Source organism: Bos taurus, chromosome 2 (assembly GCF_002263795.3).
Source record: "Bos taurus isolate L1 Dominette 01449 registration number 42190680 breed Hereford chromosome 2, ARS-UCD2.0, whole genome shotgun sequence".
NCBI classification, from domain to species: domain Eukaryota; kingdom Metazoa; phylum Chordata; class Mammalia; order Artiodactyla; family Bovidae; genus Bos; species Bos taurus.
The window spans coordinates 30,289,352-30,307,941 of NC_037329.1; the positions used below are offsets into that span (position 1 = coordinate 30,289,352).

At 35.0% G+C, this 18,590-nt stretch overlaps 1 protein-coding gene across 6 annotated transcripts in view; it reads left to right on the forward strand.

Moving 5' to 3' along the window:
• Positions 1-18,590, forward strand: part of SCN1A (sodium voltage-gated channel alpha subunit 1) — a 157,060-nt gene that overhangs the window by 125,535 nt on the left and 12,935 nt on the right. For 4 of the 6 annotated variants that reach the window (XM_059875048.1, NM_001193218.2, XM_059875041.1 and 1 more), the window contains 5 exons: positions 3,752-3,872; positions 4,612-4,766; positions 6,460-6,633; positions 10,681-10,803; positions 17,842-18,123. In XM_059875048.1, the coding sequence (XP_059731031.1) occupies positions 3,752-3,872; positions 4,612-4,766; positions 6,460-6,633; positions 10,681-10,803; positions 17,842-18,123 (855 nt within the window). The remainder of the gene's footprint in view (positions 1-3,751; positions 3,873-4,611; positions 4,767-6,459; positions 6,634-10,680; positions 10,804-17,841; positions 18,124-18,590) is intronic. The other 2 variants (XM_059875042.1, XM_059875047.1) reach the window with 2 other exon arrangements.

Genomic DNA, 18,590 nt, shown 5'->3' on the forward strand with positions numbered 1-18,590 from the left:
TGTAATGGGTTTACAACAAAGGAAAGAATTTATTACCTTAAGGGTCTAAAGTTACTAACACCAAGGCCACTACTTATTTTTTCTACATACCAACTATTAATTAATACATATTCAAGGATACAATTCAGGGGATGTGAAAACTTGGCAGCAAGCATTGGCTCATCAATGAAATCTTTTACTAGTTTTATTCTGACAGTTTCTAACTCTCTGAGAGGCTCTAAGCTATTTGAATATCTTAAGCTTCCCGTGCCTCTCGAGGCTGGGAGACTGTAAACAATCGTATGCATAGCTGTAGGAGTCCGGGTAAACTTGTCAGGCGAGTTAGAGAGCCATCTGAGGGGTTTGGATTTAAACACTCCTAATTGCCCAAGAACTTTATTAATTGGAGCTGTAAGTTAACTCTTTGACAGACAGAGCAAGATGGTGGTGGGGGACAGCCCCCAGTAAAGTCAGAGGTGAGAGCACAAAGCAATAAAGTAGCCAGACTCTGGTTTTTTGGGGGAAGATGCTCGAGAATATCCGGGGAGACTCCCGAGGTTCGATCCCGCCTTTGCGTATGCCGAGCCTCCTTCCTCATGACCTTTGTCACGAGCGGAATGTCTCTTGCCGGCTCCCAGCAAAAGTCTGTCACAGTTTCCATTGTTTCCCCATCTATTCGCCATGAATTGATGGGGGACCAGATGTCATTATCTTAGTTTTCTGAATGCTGAATTTTAAGCCAACTTTTTCACTCTTCTCTTTTACCTTCATCAAAAGGCTCTTTAGTTCCTCTTTGCTTTTTGCCGTAAGGGTGGTGTAATCTGCATATCTGAGATTATTGATACTTCTAGCAAGCTTGATTCCAGCTTGTGCTTCATTCAGCCCAGCATTTTGCATGATGTATTCTGCATAGAAGTTAAATAAGCAGGGTGACAATATTCAGCCTTGATATACTCCTTTTCCAATTTGGAACCAGTCAATTGTTCCATGTCCTGTTCTCAGTGTTGCTTCTTGACCTGCATACAGGTTTCTCAGGAGGAAGGTAAGGTGGTCTGGTATTCCTATCTCTTGAAGAATTTTCCACAGTTTGTTGTGATTCACATAGTTAAATGCTTTAGCATAGTCAGTGAAGCAGATGTTTTTCTGGAATTCCCTTGCTTTTCTATGATCTAACAAATGTTGGCAATTTGATCTCTGGTTCCTCTGCCTTTCCTAAATTCAGCTCGTACATCTGAAAGTTTTTGGTTCGTGTATTGTTAAATCCTAGCTTGAAGAATTTTGAGCATTACTTTGCGAGCGTGTGAGATGAGCACAATTGTATGGTAGTTTGAACACTCTTTAGCATTGCCCTTCTTTGGGATTGGAATGAAAACTGACCTTTTCTAGTTCTGTGGCCACTACTAAGTTTTCCAAATTTGCTGGCATATTAACTGCAGCACTTTCATAGCATCATCTTTTAGATTTTTAAAATAGCTCAGCTGGAATTCCATCACCTCCACTAGCTTTATTCATCATGATGCTTCCTCAGGCCCACTTAACTTCACACTCCAGGACGTCTGGCTCGAGGGAATGATCATACGATTGTGATTATCTGGATCATTAAGACCTTTTTTCGTACATTTCTTCTGTGTCTTCTTGCCACCTCTTCTTAATATCTTCTGCCTCTATTATGTCCATACCATTCTGTCCTTTATTTTGCCCATCTTGAGAATAAAGATGAATATACTGGCAATAGCTCTCATCTGAAGAAAGTATGACCCAGTAAGACCTGGAGTAACTATACACTAAGAAAAAAAGTATCGATTTATTTTATCATCATCTAGGCAAGACACAGAATATTAAAAAGCAGAGACATCACTTTGCCAACAAAGGTCTATATAGTCAAAGCTATGGTTTTTCTAGTAGTCATGTATGAATGTGAGAGATGGACCATAAAGAAGTCTGAGCTCTGAAGAATTGATGCTTTTTTGAGAGTCCCTTGAACTGCAAGGAGATCAAACCAGTCAATCCTAAAGGAAATCAACCCTGAATATTCATTGGAAAGACTGATGCTGAAGCTGAAGCTCCTATACTTTGGTCACCTGATGCTAAGAACTGACTCATTGGAAAAGACCCTGATGCTGGGAAAGGTTGAGGGCAGGAGGAGAAGGGGACGACAGAGGATGAGATGGTTGGATGGCATCACCAGCTCTATGGTTTGAGCAAGCTCCGGAGTTGGTGATGGACAGGGAAGCCTGGCATGCTGCAGTCCATGGGGTCACAGAGAGTCAGACATGACTGAGTGACTGAACAACACAGGCAGGACACAGCAGAGGAGGATATTTAGTGCGGCAATCAAGAGACATAAACAAATTTCTTTTATATTATTAGGTTCACATCTTTTCATCTTAGTATTCACAGTTGCTAATTAAAAAACTGAAGTCTGGGTGACCAATAATGATATTTACTAATGGATACAAAGTTTGTTATGGAGTCTGATATTTGGCACTATGTGTGAAGAACTATGATAAGCAAGAACAGGATTTGCCTAAAATTTTAAAGACTTTTCAAGTAGTACTTTGTAAAAAATTTCTCTGAGTTAAAGTAATATTATACCAAAATATTTTATTATTGCTTGTACTTAAGTTACTATTATGCCATTTGCTTTCTAACAAGTGTATAATTCATTTGGAAGAATTACTATAAACAAAGATTAAACGGGAACTCATGTCTACAACTACCCAAAGGTTAGTTTTTTTGCATCTGATGAAATTATTTCCATGAAGATACTGACTGACTTATATCATTGTAAAATTCCATTATTGGTTTACATTATGGATAGATGTTTTTGTTTTTGTGTCACTTCAAGATTGAATTGTAGATTCTCTTCAACTGTCAGACTCACCTTGGGATTTTTCCTATGGATTATTTTCACTTTTAAATGGATAGAATTATAAGCATGTGAATATACTGTTTCTCTTATTTCAGCAACAGTGTAGTGCACAGAAGGCAGGGCATGGACATTGGGCTCAGGAATAATTCAAATCTTGGTTGTCTCATTTACTGGTTATATGAAATTAGACAAGTTATTTAACCTGTCTAAGCCTTAATTTTATCATCTCTAAAATGATAGCAATTATACGAACTCCTCCTCCCTCAACCTTCCTTTTGGCTCTTTTCTAATTCATAAGACAGTTTGCTTAGTACATATTTTTTTTTTTTAATGTAAAGATTTTTTTTTCTAATTTTATTTTATTTTTAAACTTTACATAATTGTATTAGTTTTGCCAAATATCAAAATGAATCCGCCACAGGTATACATGTGTTCCCCATCCTGAACCCTCCTCCCTCCTCCCTCCCCACACCATCCCTCTGGGTCGTCCCAGTGCACCAGCCCCAAGTATCCAGTATCGTGCATCGAACCTGGACTGGCAACTCGTTTCCCACATGACACCTTACATGTTTCAATGCCAGCCATTTGTAACTTCAAAATATAGCAGTCTGATTTCACACTCTGCAGATTATGGTGAATGATTATTTTCTTATACCTTAATATATATACCGTATATAATCTTATATATCTTATATATAAGAATCTTAATATACCTTATATACTCTTATTTCCATAGATTATTTTCTTATTTCCTCCTCTTATTCAATCACTCTTTTGCTCTAATCTTAAAAATCTCTTTGTTTCAAGGGGAATCTAAAATCAGTTCATAGTATTCTTGCTAGACTATTTCTTAGTGACCAAATTAAAGTGACTTACTTTTTATGTCCATCTCACGGTCAGAAGCTTAATGAAAGCAGTAGTTCATCTGAAGGTAGCACTGTAGACATTGGAGCACCTGCCGAGGAACAGCCTGTGGTGGAACCCGAGGAAACCCTTGAACCTGAAGCCTGTTTCACTGAAGGTAAAAAAATGACCTTCGTGTTAACCTTACATTTATAGAGTGCAGTTGTTTTTTATTTTCTTTTTTTAAAGCTGTTGATCATCCAAAATGGACAACTCAGAATAGAGTAGTACATTGTAGTCAATCTATTTTAATTACTTCTAATAAGCTAACATATGTAAAATCTCTCATTATATTTTGGTTATACCTACCATGTGTAAGGCACCATGAACATGGAGAAAAGATCATTTAATGTAGTCAGAATGAATGACTAATTTATAATTTTTCAGATAAAATGGTGATTTTGCAGGAAGTCAGCATCTTAAACATTAGTCAAAATTCTCATACACAACATTTGCTTTAAAAATAATTTTTATATTATTATCAAATGAATTGCAAGCATATTTTTTTTTCCATAAAAACAGCAGTTTCCAATACTTGGGGGGAACAGGAAATAAGCACTGCCCTATTCCTGATCCCTGCACAGTACCCAGTTGAGTCTGGTGCAGTATGGACAATAAATCCATATTTACTGCTTTGTTTTCTCCATGATTAGTATTTCCCATGGAAATAAGGGGCTGAATAGTTTTCACAATTTCACATTGCTAATGCACGTGTTCCTACTACCCTAGACTTACAGTTAGCCCAGCAAGATGGAGATGGCAAGAGTCATGAGAAAATGAATCCAGAACATGCCAAAGGGTATCACTGAAGCAGGAGAAGTTATTTATCTGCTCCTGTTTGAACATTATATTTGCAGGCTGTGTGCAAAGATTCAAATGTTGTCAAATCAGTGTGGAAGAAGGGAGAGGAAAACAGTGGTGGAATCTGAGAAGAACGTGTTTCCGAATAGTTGAACATAACTGGTTTGAGACCTTCATTGTTTTCATGATTCTCCTTAGTAGTGGTGCACTGGTGAGTGAATATTAAGCAAAAGTGCCATAATCCTAAGTTTTAGAATCACCTAATACTGATGACTTATTAATCCTTTCTGTTTCATTCTTTTACTATCCAATGGAGCTATTTCCATTTCCATGGAATCAGCTGTTAATCTCTGTTTGATAACCCCAGAACTGTTATCTCTATTTATGACTTCTTCCTTAAACATGCGTACATCACTATGTCCATCCATCCACCCACCCATCCACTCATATCTTTCTACCTATCTCCAGGCACTTTTAGTAACACCACTTCATATCTTCCAGACTATAGACAATGTATAACTATGCAGCTCTGCGTTTATTTTATTATGTACACACACATTTCTAATTAACTAGTTATTAATTTTCATTTATTATTAAGTAACCCGGAAAATTTGTCCCTCTAATTTATTCATGATAACCAAAGGACATGAGTATTTAATTACTCATGTTTTAACAACAAAGTAAGCATGATAATACAGAGTAGTTAAAGAAAGTCCTGTGGTTGGTATATATATTAATATAATTTCTATGGTCTGATGAATTTTGTTTATGAGTTATATTATTATTAACTCCTTATGGACAGTTGATAAGTCCTTAGGGACCACTTCTCTCTCCCTTTTGAAATGCATCCAGTGTTCTCTTGTTACTCCAAAACCAGTGAATATTGGTAACAATAAATACTGGGCAGTGTGCCTAAGTAATCATTTAAGCATTGGTTTCTCTCTATATAAAGGTGTTCATTTCATCAGAATCAATTTCTATTTATATAAAAATCATGTACAAAAATGTAAAGTATAGCACATAGACAGCACTTTAAGAAAATGCTAACACAAATAGACTACTTAAGCCATAAAATAGATGTAAACAGACAGACAGAGATGGAAAGATGATACAGTACTTAACTGAAACACAATAACTTAGGTTTATTTAACTTAAAAATGTATAATTCTAGCACAGGCCTATATTTTTCTGCATATTTCTCTGATGAAATAAATTTTATCTACATGCTACTTTAGATAGGAAATAGATTTTTTCACCATTTAAATGAATATAGACTTAGATATAAAGTATCATTGAGGTTCATATTAGAAGAAGAACACATATTATAGTCTAAATGAGAAGGAATTTCATCCTACCATCTTTGTTACACCATATCTTTGCTGATAAACATAAACTGTCAACAAAATGAAGGGGACAAATGAACTCAACTGTATAGTAAAATTAGGTGATGTATTGATCAATTATAATTTCTGTTTTATGAAAAATATAAGCCTTTTTATTTCTTCAACCTCCTTTCTGTGGAAAAAATAAAGAGGCTAACAGGAGGAGGCAAAAGATATGAAACAAAGAGAATAAATAACTTCAAGTTGGGATACCAGCATCAAGACGTGACATCAAGAACTATTTCCTGAACAAGTCACTTTAATTCCTTAGACTTAGGCTTTTATTTCTTCCTTTTAGTTAGATCAATAGAGAGCATAACTTTTCTCCTTATTCATTAAAAGATCTTTGAAAGAAAGAAAAAAAAAACATCAATAGCTACTTTTCCTCTACCCTCCTATTCCAATGAAATGTCATTTTATGTATATGAAAATCAGGAAAAACTATGTAATCAGGGAAAATAGCCTATAATAGCTGTAGCATAAAAGTTTCAGAAAACTAAAATGCGTAACTTTTCTTTATAGGCATTTGAGGATATATATATTGACCAGCGAAAGACAATCAAAACAATGTTGGAATATGCTGACAAGGTTTTCACTTACATTTTCATTCTGGAAATGCTTCTAAAATGGGTGGCATATGGCTATCAAACATATTTCACCAATGCCTGGTGTTGGCTAGACTTCTTAATTGTTGATGTAAGTATCCCCCATGTTTTTGTCTTTCATTCAAGGTAATTTGTCTTATTTATAAACTAATTCCAAAACACTGAATCTTTGATCACTCTGTTATGTTGACAGGATATGCTACTTAATAGACACTAAACTAATTCACTGAATAATAGTGTAGTTTTTATAATAAATAAGCTAATTTAGTACTGATTTAGCATTGGGAGGATGGGATTTATGGTGGTTATCTAAGATAAAAAGCTGGGGGAAAAACATCAGAAATTTGTAGAGAGAATGGTGAAATAGGATATGATGTTTAAGTTACTTTTATTAATATTATGATTCAAACAGAGTTGAGTTTGAATCCCAGCCCCACCATTGATTTTGTGTGCCACTAAGTTACTTGGCTCCTGACACTATAAAGTGATCATATTAGTACATAAGAGTTAGAGGCACTCAGTACACAAACAAGCCAGTGATGATGGTGGAAGCTACCGTCAATTTTTAAAAAATTCTTTTTGATTTTCATAAAGGATATTTTTAAAGAGTAGATTATATAGCTTGTAACTAAATTATAGAAAGTAAGATGTATGGGGAATAGTGCAAAAACTCGACTTCATGCAGTGATGGGACTTACTCTAGAATATAACTAGATTTACGGCAAGCCCATAATATACCAACAGCCCTTCACAGAGTTGGTGTATTCAACAATTAATACTTCATCAGCCCAAAGCAAGTAGCTGTCTTTGAGATTTGTTAAAGGCAAACATCATGCTTTATGTTTGGCATATTTTCAGCTTTAAAAATGTATTTTCAAAATACCACAGACTTCATAGGCATTTTATTCTCCTAAAATGATAATCCAGCAGAACTACTCAATTTTCTTATGGAAAGTATTTGTAGAACTAAGAGCCATGCAATATCTCTTTAATTCTGTTGAACAGAGGCAAATCCAGAGCTATTTGAAAAGCTTAATGTTACTATGAAATGAGTAAATTAGGGAAAAAAACCTCAAAAGAGTGATAAGTCGCTCATATTCTACATACATAAATAGCTCATACAACTCAACATCAAAAAGCAAACATCCCAATTAGAAAATGGGCAGAAGAAGTGAATAGACATTTTTCCGAAGAGGAAATCCATATGGGCAATAGGAACATGAAAAGATGCTCGGTATCACTAATCATCAGGGAAATGAAGATCCAAACCACAATGAGATATGACCTCACACCTGTCAGGCTATCATCAAAAGGGCCACAAATAAAAAATATGGAGAAAAGGGAACAACTTTACACTGTTGGTGGGAATGTAAATTGGTGCAGTCACTGTAGCAAACAGAATGGAGGTTCTGCAAAAAACTAAAAACAGAACTACCATATGACCCAGAAATTCCACTCCTGGGTATAGATCTGGAGAAAATGAAAACATTAATTTAAAAAGGTACATGCACCCCAATGTTCATAGCAGTATTATTTGCAATCACCAAGATGTGGAGGCAGCTTAAGTATCCATCAAGAGATGAATTGATAAAGAAGGTTTATAATACGGCTAAATAGAATACTGCTACTGCTAAGTCGCTTCAGTCGTGTCCGACTCTGTGCGACCCCATAGACGGGAGCCCACCAGGCTCCCCCATCCCTGGGATTCTCCAGGCAAGAACACTGGAGTGGGTTGCCATTTCCTTCTCCAATGCATGAAAGTGAAAAGTCAAAGTGAAGTCGTTCAGTCGTGTCTGACTCCTAGCGACCCCATGGACTGCAGCCCACCAGGCTCCTCCGTCCATGGGATTTGCCAGGCAAGAGTACTGGAGTGGGGTGCCATTGCCTTCTCCCAAATAGAATAGTACTCAGCCATAAAAAAGAATGAGATTTTTGCTATATGTAACAATGTGAATAGACCTGGAATTTGTTATGCTTAGTGAAATAAGTTAGACAAGTGCTGTATGTTATCACTTAAATGTGAAATCTACACAATAAAGCAAACTAGTGAATATAACAAAATAGAAACAGATGTCACAGCTGTAGAGAACAAATTAGTGGTTACCAGAGAGGAGAGAGAATGGGGGAGGGCTGAGATGGGGTAGAGGATAAAGAGTACAAACCACTATGTATAAAGTAAGTCACTCACAAGGATATATTGTATGGCACAGGGAATGTAGCCTATACTTATAATAACTTTAAATGGAATATAATCTATAAAGATTTTGAGCTACTATGTTGTAAACTTGAAACTAATAGAATACTGAAATCAACTATACTTCAATTAAAAAAAGAAACCTCAAATGAATAATTGCTTCAGCATTTCACAAAGAGAAAAAAGTTTCTGCTATTGATATTTCAAACACTAGAAGTTATTTCATATTTGAACTCTTCAAAAACTTTCAAATTAGGCTTTAAATCTAAATGTAATTTAAACTTTTTGAAAATTTCTAAGCTTTATTTTTCTTTATTATACTTATTACATGTCTGAACTTTTTAGTGGAAGAATAATGATTTTGTTATTGTAAGTTGGTTTTTAATAGCCATTTCCAAAATAGTTTAGGAAAATAATTCTATAGAGAATTTTGTAGTTTTGCAACAATAATACTTTCATTTTTCAAGGTTCTATTTTAATTATTTATTAAGGATCAGTGTATCACTCTAAAAAAAAGACAAAAGGAATTATACCACATCTCAAGTAAAGTAAAAAGCGCCAACTTAATACACTAAAATATGGATAATTTTGCAAAAATAGTGTTTAGTTTATTTGAAACGATCTAGTATTCTATTCTCAAACCAAAGAAATTCTATTTGGATACAGAGTTTTGGTCTTTGTTTAAAGAATTAGACACCTAAAATTTTATTTCTTAGTTATTGCATATTTCAGGCAACTGAAATTTAGTTTATTTAATAAATATTGACTAGCCATTTGGGGTCAAGTACCATGACAGGAGGCTCTAAATTAGTATTAAAAATTTGAGTAAATTTCATGATTAAATTACTTTTAAGTTACATTATTTATATAGAAATAAACTTTAGGCAAGTGAAAACACAAAATATTAGCAAGACACCAAAAAAATCAATGTCAAAAAATCAACCTCAAAGCAATGTGACTTAGTGCATTAATTTCTGAGGGTATCAATTATCATTAATTGAAAATACCAACCAACACAGGATAGAGATTGCTTGCCTTTTCTGATACAATCTAAGTTTTTACATTTTATTACTGGGCTTCCCTGGTGGCTCAGAGGGTAAGCATCTACCTGTAATGCAGAAGACCTGGGTTCAATCCCTGGGTCAGGAAGATCCCCTGGAGAAGGAAATGGCAACCCACTCCAGTACTCTTGCCTGGAAAATCCCATGGACAGAGAAGCCTGGTAGACTACAATCCATGGGATTGTAAAGAGTCAGACACGACTGAGCGATTGCTTGCCTCTTCTGATACCATCGCAGTTTTTACATTTTATTACTAGCCATTGGCAAATCTCTAAATTCAGCAGCAACTTAATAAAGGAAGGATGATCAATGACATTTTCTTGTACCTGGCTTTCTTCCTTTTGAAAATCAGTTTTTATTTAGGTTTTCTAACTACTTGAGGGATTAATAAATCACATGACATTTATTGTTTTTTATTTAACTAGCTTTAAATAACATCATGAAAGCTACTTTCTTTGTATCAAACTAAAAATATTTCCTTAAAATTTTAAGTGGTTTACTAAAAACATGTAAGCATTTATCTTCTGAATAATTATAAATAAAAACTGTTAATTGTTACAACATTTCAATTCAACTATGTGTGGAAGTGTTAGTCACTCACTCTTTTCTGACTCTTTGTAATCATGGACTGTAGCCTGCCAGGCTCCTCTGTCCACGGAATTCTCCAGGCAATACTGGAGTGGGTAGCTATTCCAGTCTCCAGGGGATCTTCCCAACCCAGAGCTAGAACCCAGGTCTCCTTCATTACAGGTAGATTCTTTGCCATCTGAGCCACCATACTTCAATAAAATAAAATTGTAATAAATTATAATTGTGTTATATAATACTACATATTGAATGGCAATAATTCTATCTTTATTCATTTATTTTTGTATGCTTTCAGGTTTCATTGGTCAGTTTAACAGCAAATGCCTTGGGTTACTCAGAACTTGGTGCCATCAAATCTCTCAGGACACTAAGAGCTCTGAGACCTCTAAGAGCCTTATCACGATTTGAAGGGATGAGGGTAAGAACCATGAAAGAACATGAAGTATTGTATATAGCCAAAATTAAACTAAATTTTAAAAAAGGAAAACTCATGCATGCAAAAGGAATGGCAAATCCTTGCAAAATTGCTACTTTATCTTTTTATCTGTTGCATATTTACTTCTAGGTGATATGCAAGAGAACTTAGGCCTCCTTTGAAATGATATAATATCATTTATCTGCTGTGCTCATTTATCAAAATGACTTTATTTCTTAATCCATTTTGGGAGTTTCCTTGCAAACCTGTACACAAAAAAGCAGATGCAATATTAAAGTACTATGTGTCGTGATGATGATAATAATCAACTAAAATAAATCCTACATCATGTGGTTCTCATTTGTGAGGGTCTAAACTGTGTTTAATGAGTTTTACTGAAAATAATATGAATCATGCCTAAATATAAAAGAAAAAAATTTAAGTTGTCAAAATTTTGTCTGTACAATGCCAAAGTTAGCCTTATTTAAATGTTCAAGGGTAGATATTAAAAGTTAACTGAATTTCAAAGTTTTCAAAAAGTTATATTAATATAACCTCAACCTGTAACTGTATTAATCTTAATTTATATAAACAGTAATATCAACTTTAAGATTATATATAAGTGCTAAGTTGCTTTAGTCATGTCCAAATCTGTGTGACCTTATGGACTGCAGCCTACGAGACTCCTCTGCCCATGGGATTCTTCAGGCAAGAATACAGGAGTGGGTTGCCATTCCCTTCTCCAGGGGATCTTCTGAACCCAGGGATAGAACCCAGGTCCGCATTGCAGGTAGACTCTTTGCCATCTGAGCCACCAGTCTTATGAGATCCTCACATTTTTACTAAAATGTTACTGAAATTCTCTTCAGGATATGTGAAAATAAAGTTTATTTTCCACTTAAAATAGAGAAAAATATCATTTATATATATTCTACTTGAAAGGATTTTTTTGTTTTTTAAAAACATTTGATTGGAAGTCACATTTGAGACTCCCAGGGACGAGGGATCCTGGTGGGCTGCTGTCTATGGGGTCGCACAGAGTCGGACACGACTGAAGCAACTTAGCAGCAGCAGCAGCAGCACATTTGAAAAGGGGCTTCTCAGGTGGTGCTCCTGGTAAAGAACTCAACTGCCAATGCAGGAGACTTAAGACCTGGGTTCGATCCCTGGGTTGGGAAGACCCCCTGGAGAAGGGAGTGGTGACCCATCCACTATTCTTGCCTGGAGAATCCCCACGGACAGATGAGCCTGATGGGCTGTATACAAGTCCATAGGGTCGCAGAGATTTGAGTATGACTGAAGCCACTTAGCATGCATGCACATTTGAAAAGTTTTCTGAAATCTGGACAGTTCTAAAGATTTGAGGCTCTTATAATTATTTCAGGTTTGACCTTTTATAAATTGATTAAATCCATGAATCCAAAGGCCAGACATTTTCATATTTAACACCTTACTTCCGAAACAATACTGGCCCTGTGGGCCTTTAATTTTTATAGAAAGGACCTTCTCTATAATTTTGATCAATAATGTTTTTTATGCTGTAGGGGAGGCCAGTTTTTGAAACTTGAAGTTTGAAAAACACAAACTCATTATAGATACTGATAGGAGATGAACTCATCATTTAAATTATCACATTTATGAATATATAGTTCTTGCCTCATAACGACAGCATGTATACAACCCTAAAATGGCTGATGGTTTCAACATGTATTTGGCATTGTAAAGACAAAGTAACCTGATTATTGATTCTATTTGTGTGTGTTTGTTTCTGGTGTTTGGAATTTTTGACTTTGTTAAAAATATAAACATATATGCTGGTAAGGATGGAAATAATAATGACGATTATAATTTAGAAGTGAGATTTGAATATATTCAGAAACTCTCATTTTATTCTTTTCCCTAGTAGCATAAAATCACAATGGCTATGTCAAAGCGTAAATCAGACTCATTTTATTTTCGTTGTTTTCTCGCTTTTTCAAAGCATGTGCTTTAATGCAATATTACCAAGTAAAGCATGTTGTATAGTGCTTGATAAGAAGTTAGAAAGTGAGAAATAAATTATCATCACTTTGCCCTTTATGTTTTGCATGTTCTATGCACATTTCTGGCTGACAGCTTTGAAACATTTATTGTATTTCAAATTTCCAGTCCAAATTTTTCAACTTGTAAAATTGAACTGAGTGAATTGATGTCATGAATAACTTGAGTAAAATACATTTTGTATTTTCAATTTCCTTATCTAGGAAATCTTAAATATCTTCTTTTTTTTCAAAAGAACTCAAGTCTTGATTGATAGGGAAACAGACAGAGAGCATCATATACAAAAAGTAACACCAATTGTTCTGTCATATCAGATTTCTAACTAATAACAAACTATATATTTCTATTTTGTATAGGATAATCTTGCTCCAACTTGGATGGGGTGGAGCGCTGGTTCCGCCCCTCAGCCCTTTATTATGGGTACTGTATTACCCCTTTTGCTTCCTTTCATCCTTTCACTGTGACTTTGTGTAGTGGGATGAGGGAGGGGTTGGGAGGGGTACCATTGTACCACAGTAAAAAAATACAATATTTACATTCTAATCCCCTATTTTCAATTGCCTTAACTTTTCTTTTGAGAAAAATACCTTTTGTGAATTTACCCTCTGTGGATTTGAAGCCCAGCTGTTGATATCCTTATTAAGTTTCACTGAATCTGATTAGATGTGTGTATATCGAGTTCCATTTATGGGGAGATTATTTATCTGATTGGTGATGGGGGGGACCCTGGTTCAGAATGGTTGAATAAAATTTTTAACTTGTCAAGTTGAATGATGCTCTTTGGGTCATTTAAAAGGACCTTGCTATTTTCTACATTGGTCTGAGTCCTGAAAATTAATATCAAGTTACCAACAGTGGCTTCTTGCCTTGTTGATCTGTGTGAGCAGATGCTGGAGTGTAAAAATCCCAGGTTTCAAAGACTGGAATTGATTGTATGATCATTCTCATGTTTTATTAAGTGTAAGTTTATAGGGATTATTTTCCAAATGCAAAAAAACAAAAACATATTAAACTAGAGTTGACTGAGCAAATGTGATTTGTGTTTTAAATAGGAAACGTAAATTTGAAACGATCTACTTATTTGAATTATACAGACAAGAACACCCACCTAGAAATAAAATATCATGTGTATTAAGGTAGTATTTAATGCATAGACTGACTTCATAGAATACATCACTCCCAGCTAACCTCTTAGTGTCTGAGAAGACAGCACAGTGAACGCCTAGATAAAAATGCATCTGCTACCGCTGTGCTGTGCTCAGTGGTGTCTGGCTGTTTGCGAGCCCGTGGACTGTAGCTCACTAGTCTCCTCTGCCCATGGGATTTCCCAGGCAAGAATACTGGTGTATTTCCTCTTCCAGGGAATCTTCCCCACCCAGGGATCAAACCCACATCTCCTGTTTCTCCTGCATTAGCAGGCAGGTTCTTAACCAGTGAGCTACCTGGGAAGCCCCACATTTTGTTGATTCTTAAAGTTTGGGATAATGTGCAAGGATGATAGTTATTTCTGAGGGAGAGAAAAAGTTAGAATTTTTGTTTGGATAATTGATATATCTTATCTCTCAATAATAATTACCTTAAGTAAATCCCACAACACAAATGAAGACATTAGGTTTTTAAAAGATTTTATACTTTTCTTCATACTTTAAAAGGGGTGACTTCTACTTTGCCTACTTTTGATTTTTATTCACAGTCTTTTCAGTATTTTGATTAAAGAAGCAGTAGAATCCACGAGTAGTATTGATTTGAAGTTCAAAGACAATTTATTTAGGCAAGAGGACATTTCTGCATGTATCAAAATTCCCAACATTAATTTGCATTTTTAACTGTCAATTTCTCGCTTTGTGTTGATTTACTTAAAAAGGAGATAACGAACCAGAGACAGTTTCTATAACAGTGAGTTGTGCTAAAATACAGAAATTCTATAGGATGATGCTGTGCAAAATGGTTGTGAGGAGAAGCACCTCTGGTGTTAATTCGTTAAGATAGTTCCTTTCTTCTACACCTCTTTGATGCAGCCTGAAACCTCAATCTATTCTTTCCAGTTGATTAGTCCAGTTCTGCCTAGTGCCTTCACCACCTGGAAACGAATTACTGCAGTTCCCTGGAACCAGAAAGGAGTTAACACACCTCTCTCTGTGCTGAACCAAGAGAGGGCTTGGGGCTCTTGGGATGTGAGTCCTTTCTCACATCCTTCATTGTCTAATTTAATGAAATTTTAAGAATAGATGGATCTCTGTAGAGTAAGTCCTTTTATCTTATAAAAATAAACCATTTCTCTGTACCAAATGTATGCAAACATTGTAAATGTATCTTGAAACATGCTACTGCAGAGCACTTGCTTGTGTCCTGTATTACATAGAGTTAATTTGAATGCAAATCTAATCCCCAGTTTCAAAGGAGACCCCTCAGACTTATTAGCTAACCCCACATCTTTTGTGTACAGTTCTTTATTCTCATTCCTATATCTAGAAATAACATTTAAAATTTGTTTTGATCAATAAATACTAAGCTAACCTTTACTTCATTCATTCAATCACCATTTTTATAGTCCTATATTCAAAGTACTCAAAGCCTTGGAGAATTCACAAATATATTTTTTTATCTGAAGTAAAGAAAAAGCCTACCATCTGTCAAAATTACGGGAATGCAATTAACTCTAGTGCAGAGCAGTCTGGGTAGCAGATAAGTAGGAGCGACTCTAGGGACAATCAGTGCAGTGGGGTGGAAGAAGCACTGGATGCCACTCATAGTCTACATTCTGAACCAAAGCTGGCTTAGCTCATTTTTCTCATTTGCCAAATGAGAATGCAGTAGTAAAGTATCTCTATAGTCCTGTCCAGTACTAGAATTCTGATTTTTGAATTCAAAAGAGGAAACATCTCTATCTTGGAGGCTAAACTGAGCGGAAGTGAGGCTGCATGCCAAAAGTACTGCTTGAAATACAGCTAGTGAGAAGAAAAGTGTTTCAGAAGGGGAGGAATTGGACAAGGAATTTCAGAGGAAATGGTGTCTCAATTCTCTGGTAGTGTTATTAGCATATGGTGACTACATTAGTTGGATTGGCATGAAGGCTAGGTAGCTAGTGAAGTTAAAACTAGACATGTAGATTGAGGAGTGATTTGAACATCAAGGTAAGGCAAATACGTGATAATCAGTGGAAAGTCATTAAATAACGTTAAATGAGAATTGAAGAAAATTAATTCATCTTACATGAATTAAAAGAAAGAGACAACTGGAAGACAGTAGTACAAATTGATAGTAACAGATGTCAGAACTAGATGGCGATCATGAAGATGGAGAAGTGAGAAAGGTTTTGAAGAACAATGTGAGACCTGCAGATGCATATGAAAAGAATTCAAGAAATAGGTATAGGTAATCAGTGCTCTGCTCATGGCCTATGCTGGGTGTTATAGGTTTTAAAATAAAAGCTTGTTTTAATGTGTGCTTTGTGTATACACAGTAGGAGCAGCTTTTTAATCTGGATGGTAGGCAAAGTATTTGGAAAAGGAGAGGAATAAAAACTTGATTTCAGCTTTCAAATCTTGAATCCAAAGAAATCTAAGTGTATCCACACATTTAAAGTGAAGTATAAAATAAAGACTTATTCATTCAATTGTATTAATACAGATGGCCCCATGAGATAAGGTGAGGGGCCATGTGTCAGCTTGGTAGGCTTGCATAGCTCACATCATCTGGATCTGCCTAGATAACTCAGCTGACTTCATTGTTTCATTCTCATTCCCTTCTTTGTCATTAATGGTTTTTATTTCCTTTGGCCCACTTATCACACTGTATTGTAATTCCAGAAGGCCTAGAGTTCTTGATAGACTTTAAACACAGCTCAGAAGCATAAGGAATTGCCTCATCTATTCTTGTTTTCAGACAGTCAAAAAATTTTTCTGAAAACACATTGGTATCAAATGGCAGGTAGAAGATATTTTGATGCCTGTTGTTTCTTTTAGATCAAGTTGACAAGAATGATAGAAGTACACAGGTAGAATTCAATTTAGCTGTGAATGTTCAAGTCTGAGGCATCATCTGCTACTTAGGAGCATATTAGGGCCTGTCTTTCTCTCTTAGCTATTCATGTGTATCTCCAAAGGGAACTATAGAGAAGGAAGCAAAGACAGTCATCCCTACAGTGTTGCTAAATAAAACAGATTTTTAACGTATGGTCCAGGAATAAAGATAAAAAGGGCAAAAATGCTTCCATTAAAAAAAAAAAAAGTAGATAATTATTTAGCACAGAACTTGATGTAATCACATCAGATTTGGGCACTATCACCCCAAATATGGCATCTCTCCTTTTCTTATTTTCCTAAGAAACTGATTTCTACTATGTTTCATTTAAAATAAGTTTATCAAATTAAACTCAGTAAATGAAACAACTGATATGACTGGAGCTTGAAATAAGCTATGTGATGATCTAATGAAATACATGATGCTAAATTGTCTTGCTTCTTATGCCAAAATTATTATTAGTCATAGTGATGCATGAATAATTAAGGACAAAATTATTTAGGTATTTAATAATATTTTTATATTTATACACCTGAATTTTTTTAGTTTATTAAAATATATCAGTCAATCAAATCAACTCTTGCCCCAATATTTTAGTTTCATTCTTTAATATATTGCTTTGTTTAATGAGTTAATCTTCTCTGGTAGGATTTCTTACTTCTCTTTTTCTAATAAACAAATTTTATGGCTTCATCTGGCAGCAAATTCCTCTGCTTTTGTTTTCCCTTTAAACTTTTAGTACTTTCTCCTCTCTTTTAAAAAACTTTTAATCTTTGTTATATTATCTATATTCATTTCTCTAAATGTATGCTTATGAAAGAATATATTTCATTTTAAGACTTTATTTTGCTTTTAAATATCTTAGAATAGTCTTGATATTTTAAAAAAATAGAATCACTAAATATTACTAGGGGGATAATGTTTTTTCTTTTAACCAACAAGAATTCTGACTTTTCTTTTTTTCCATTTGTGTATTAGGTGGTTGTGAATGCCCTTTTAGGAGCAATTCCATCCATCATGAATGTACTTCTGGTTTGTCTTATATTCTGGCTAATTTTCAGCATCATGGGCGTAAATTTGTTTGCTGGCAAATTCTACCACTGTGTTAACACCACAACTGGTGACATGTTTGACATCAGCGAAGTGAATAATCATTCAGATTGCCTAATACTAATAGAAAGAAATGAGACTGCCCGATGGAAAAATGTGAAAGTAAACTTTGATAATGTAGGATTTGGGTATCTCTCTTTGCTTCAAGTTGTAAGTGAACACTCTTTTCTCTGAAATGTGTTTATTGTCTAGAATAATAACAAAGTGATGACATACAGCTGTTGTGTAGTACTAAGAAGAAAATTTATATATCCTTTTTTCTAATTTTGATTTATTAGTACGTTTATGAGCCCAGATGGGTGGAAGTGTCAGTATATTTAAACAGTGCAGACACAGTTTCTCATATGAACAAATTGATGACTAAATCAACAAATTTGCTAATATTTTTCCTATTGCAATTGGAAAGCTTGGTTCACTGATGGATCACCCCCTCCCCTCAAACACACACCCTAAACACACCTGACTGGATTGTAACAAATTGGTGAGAATTAATTGCTACTGAGTTATATCATTTGGATTGAAGATTGGGGAATGATATTTAGGCTTTAGGATTAGCTCCTCATAGTGAAATGGAATAATACCAGATAGCACTCAGAAACAGAAATGAAACACAAGCA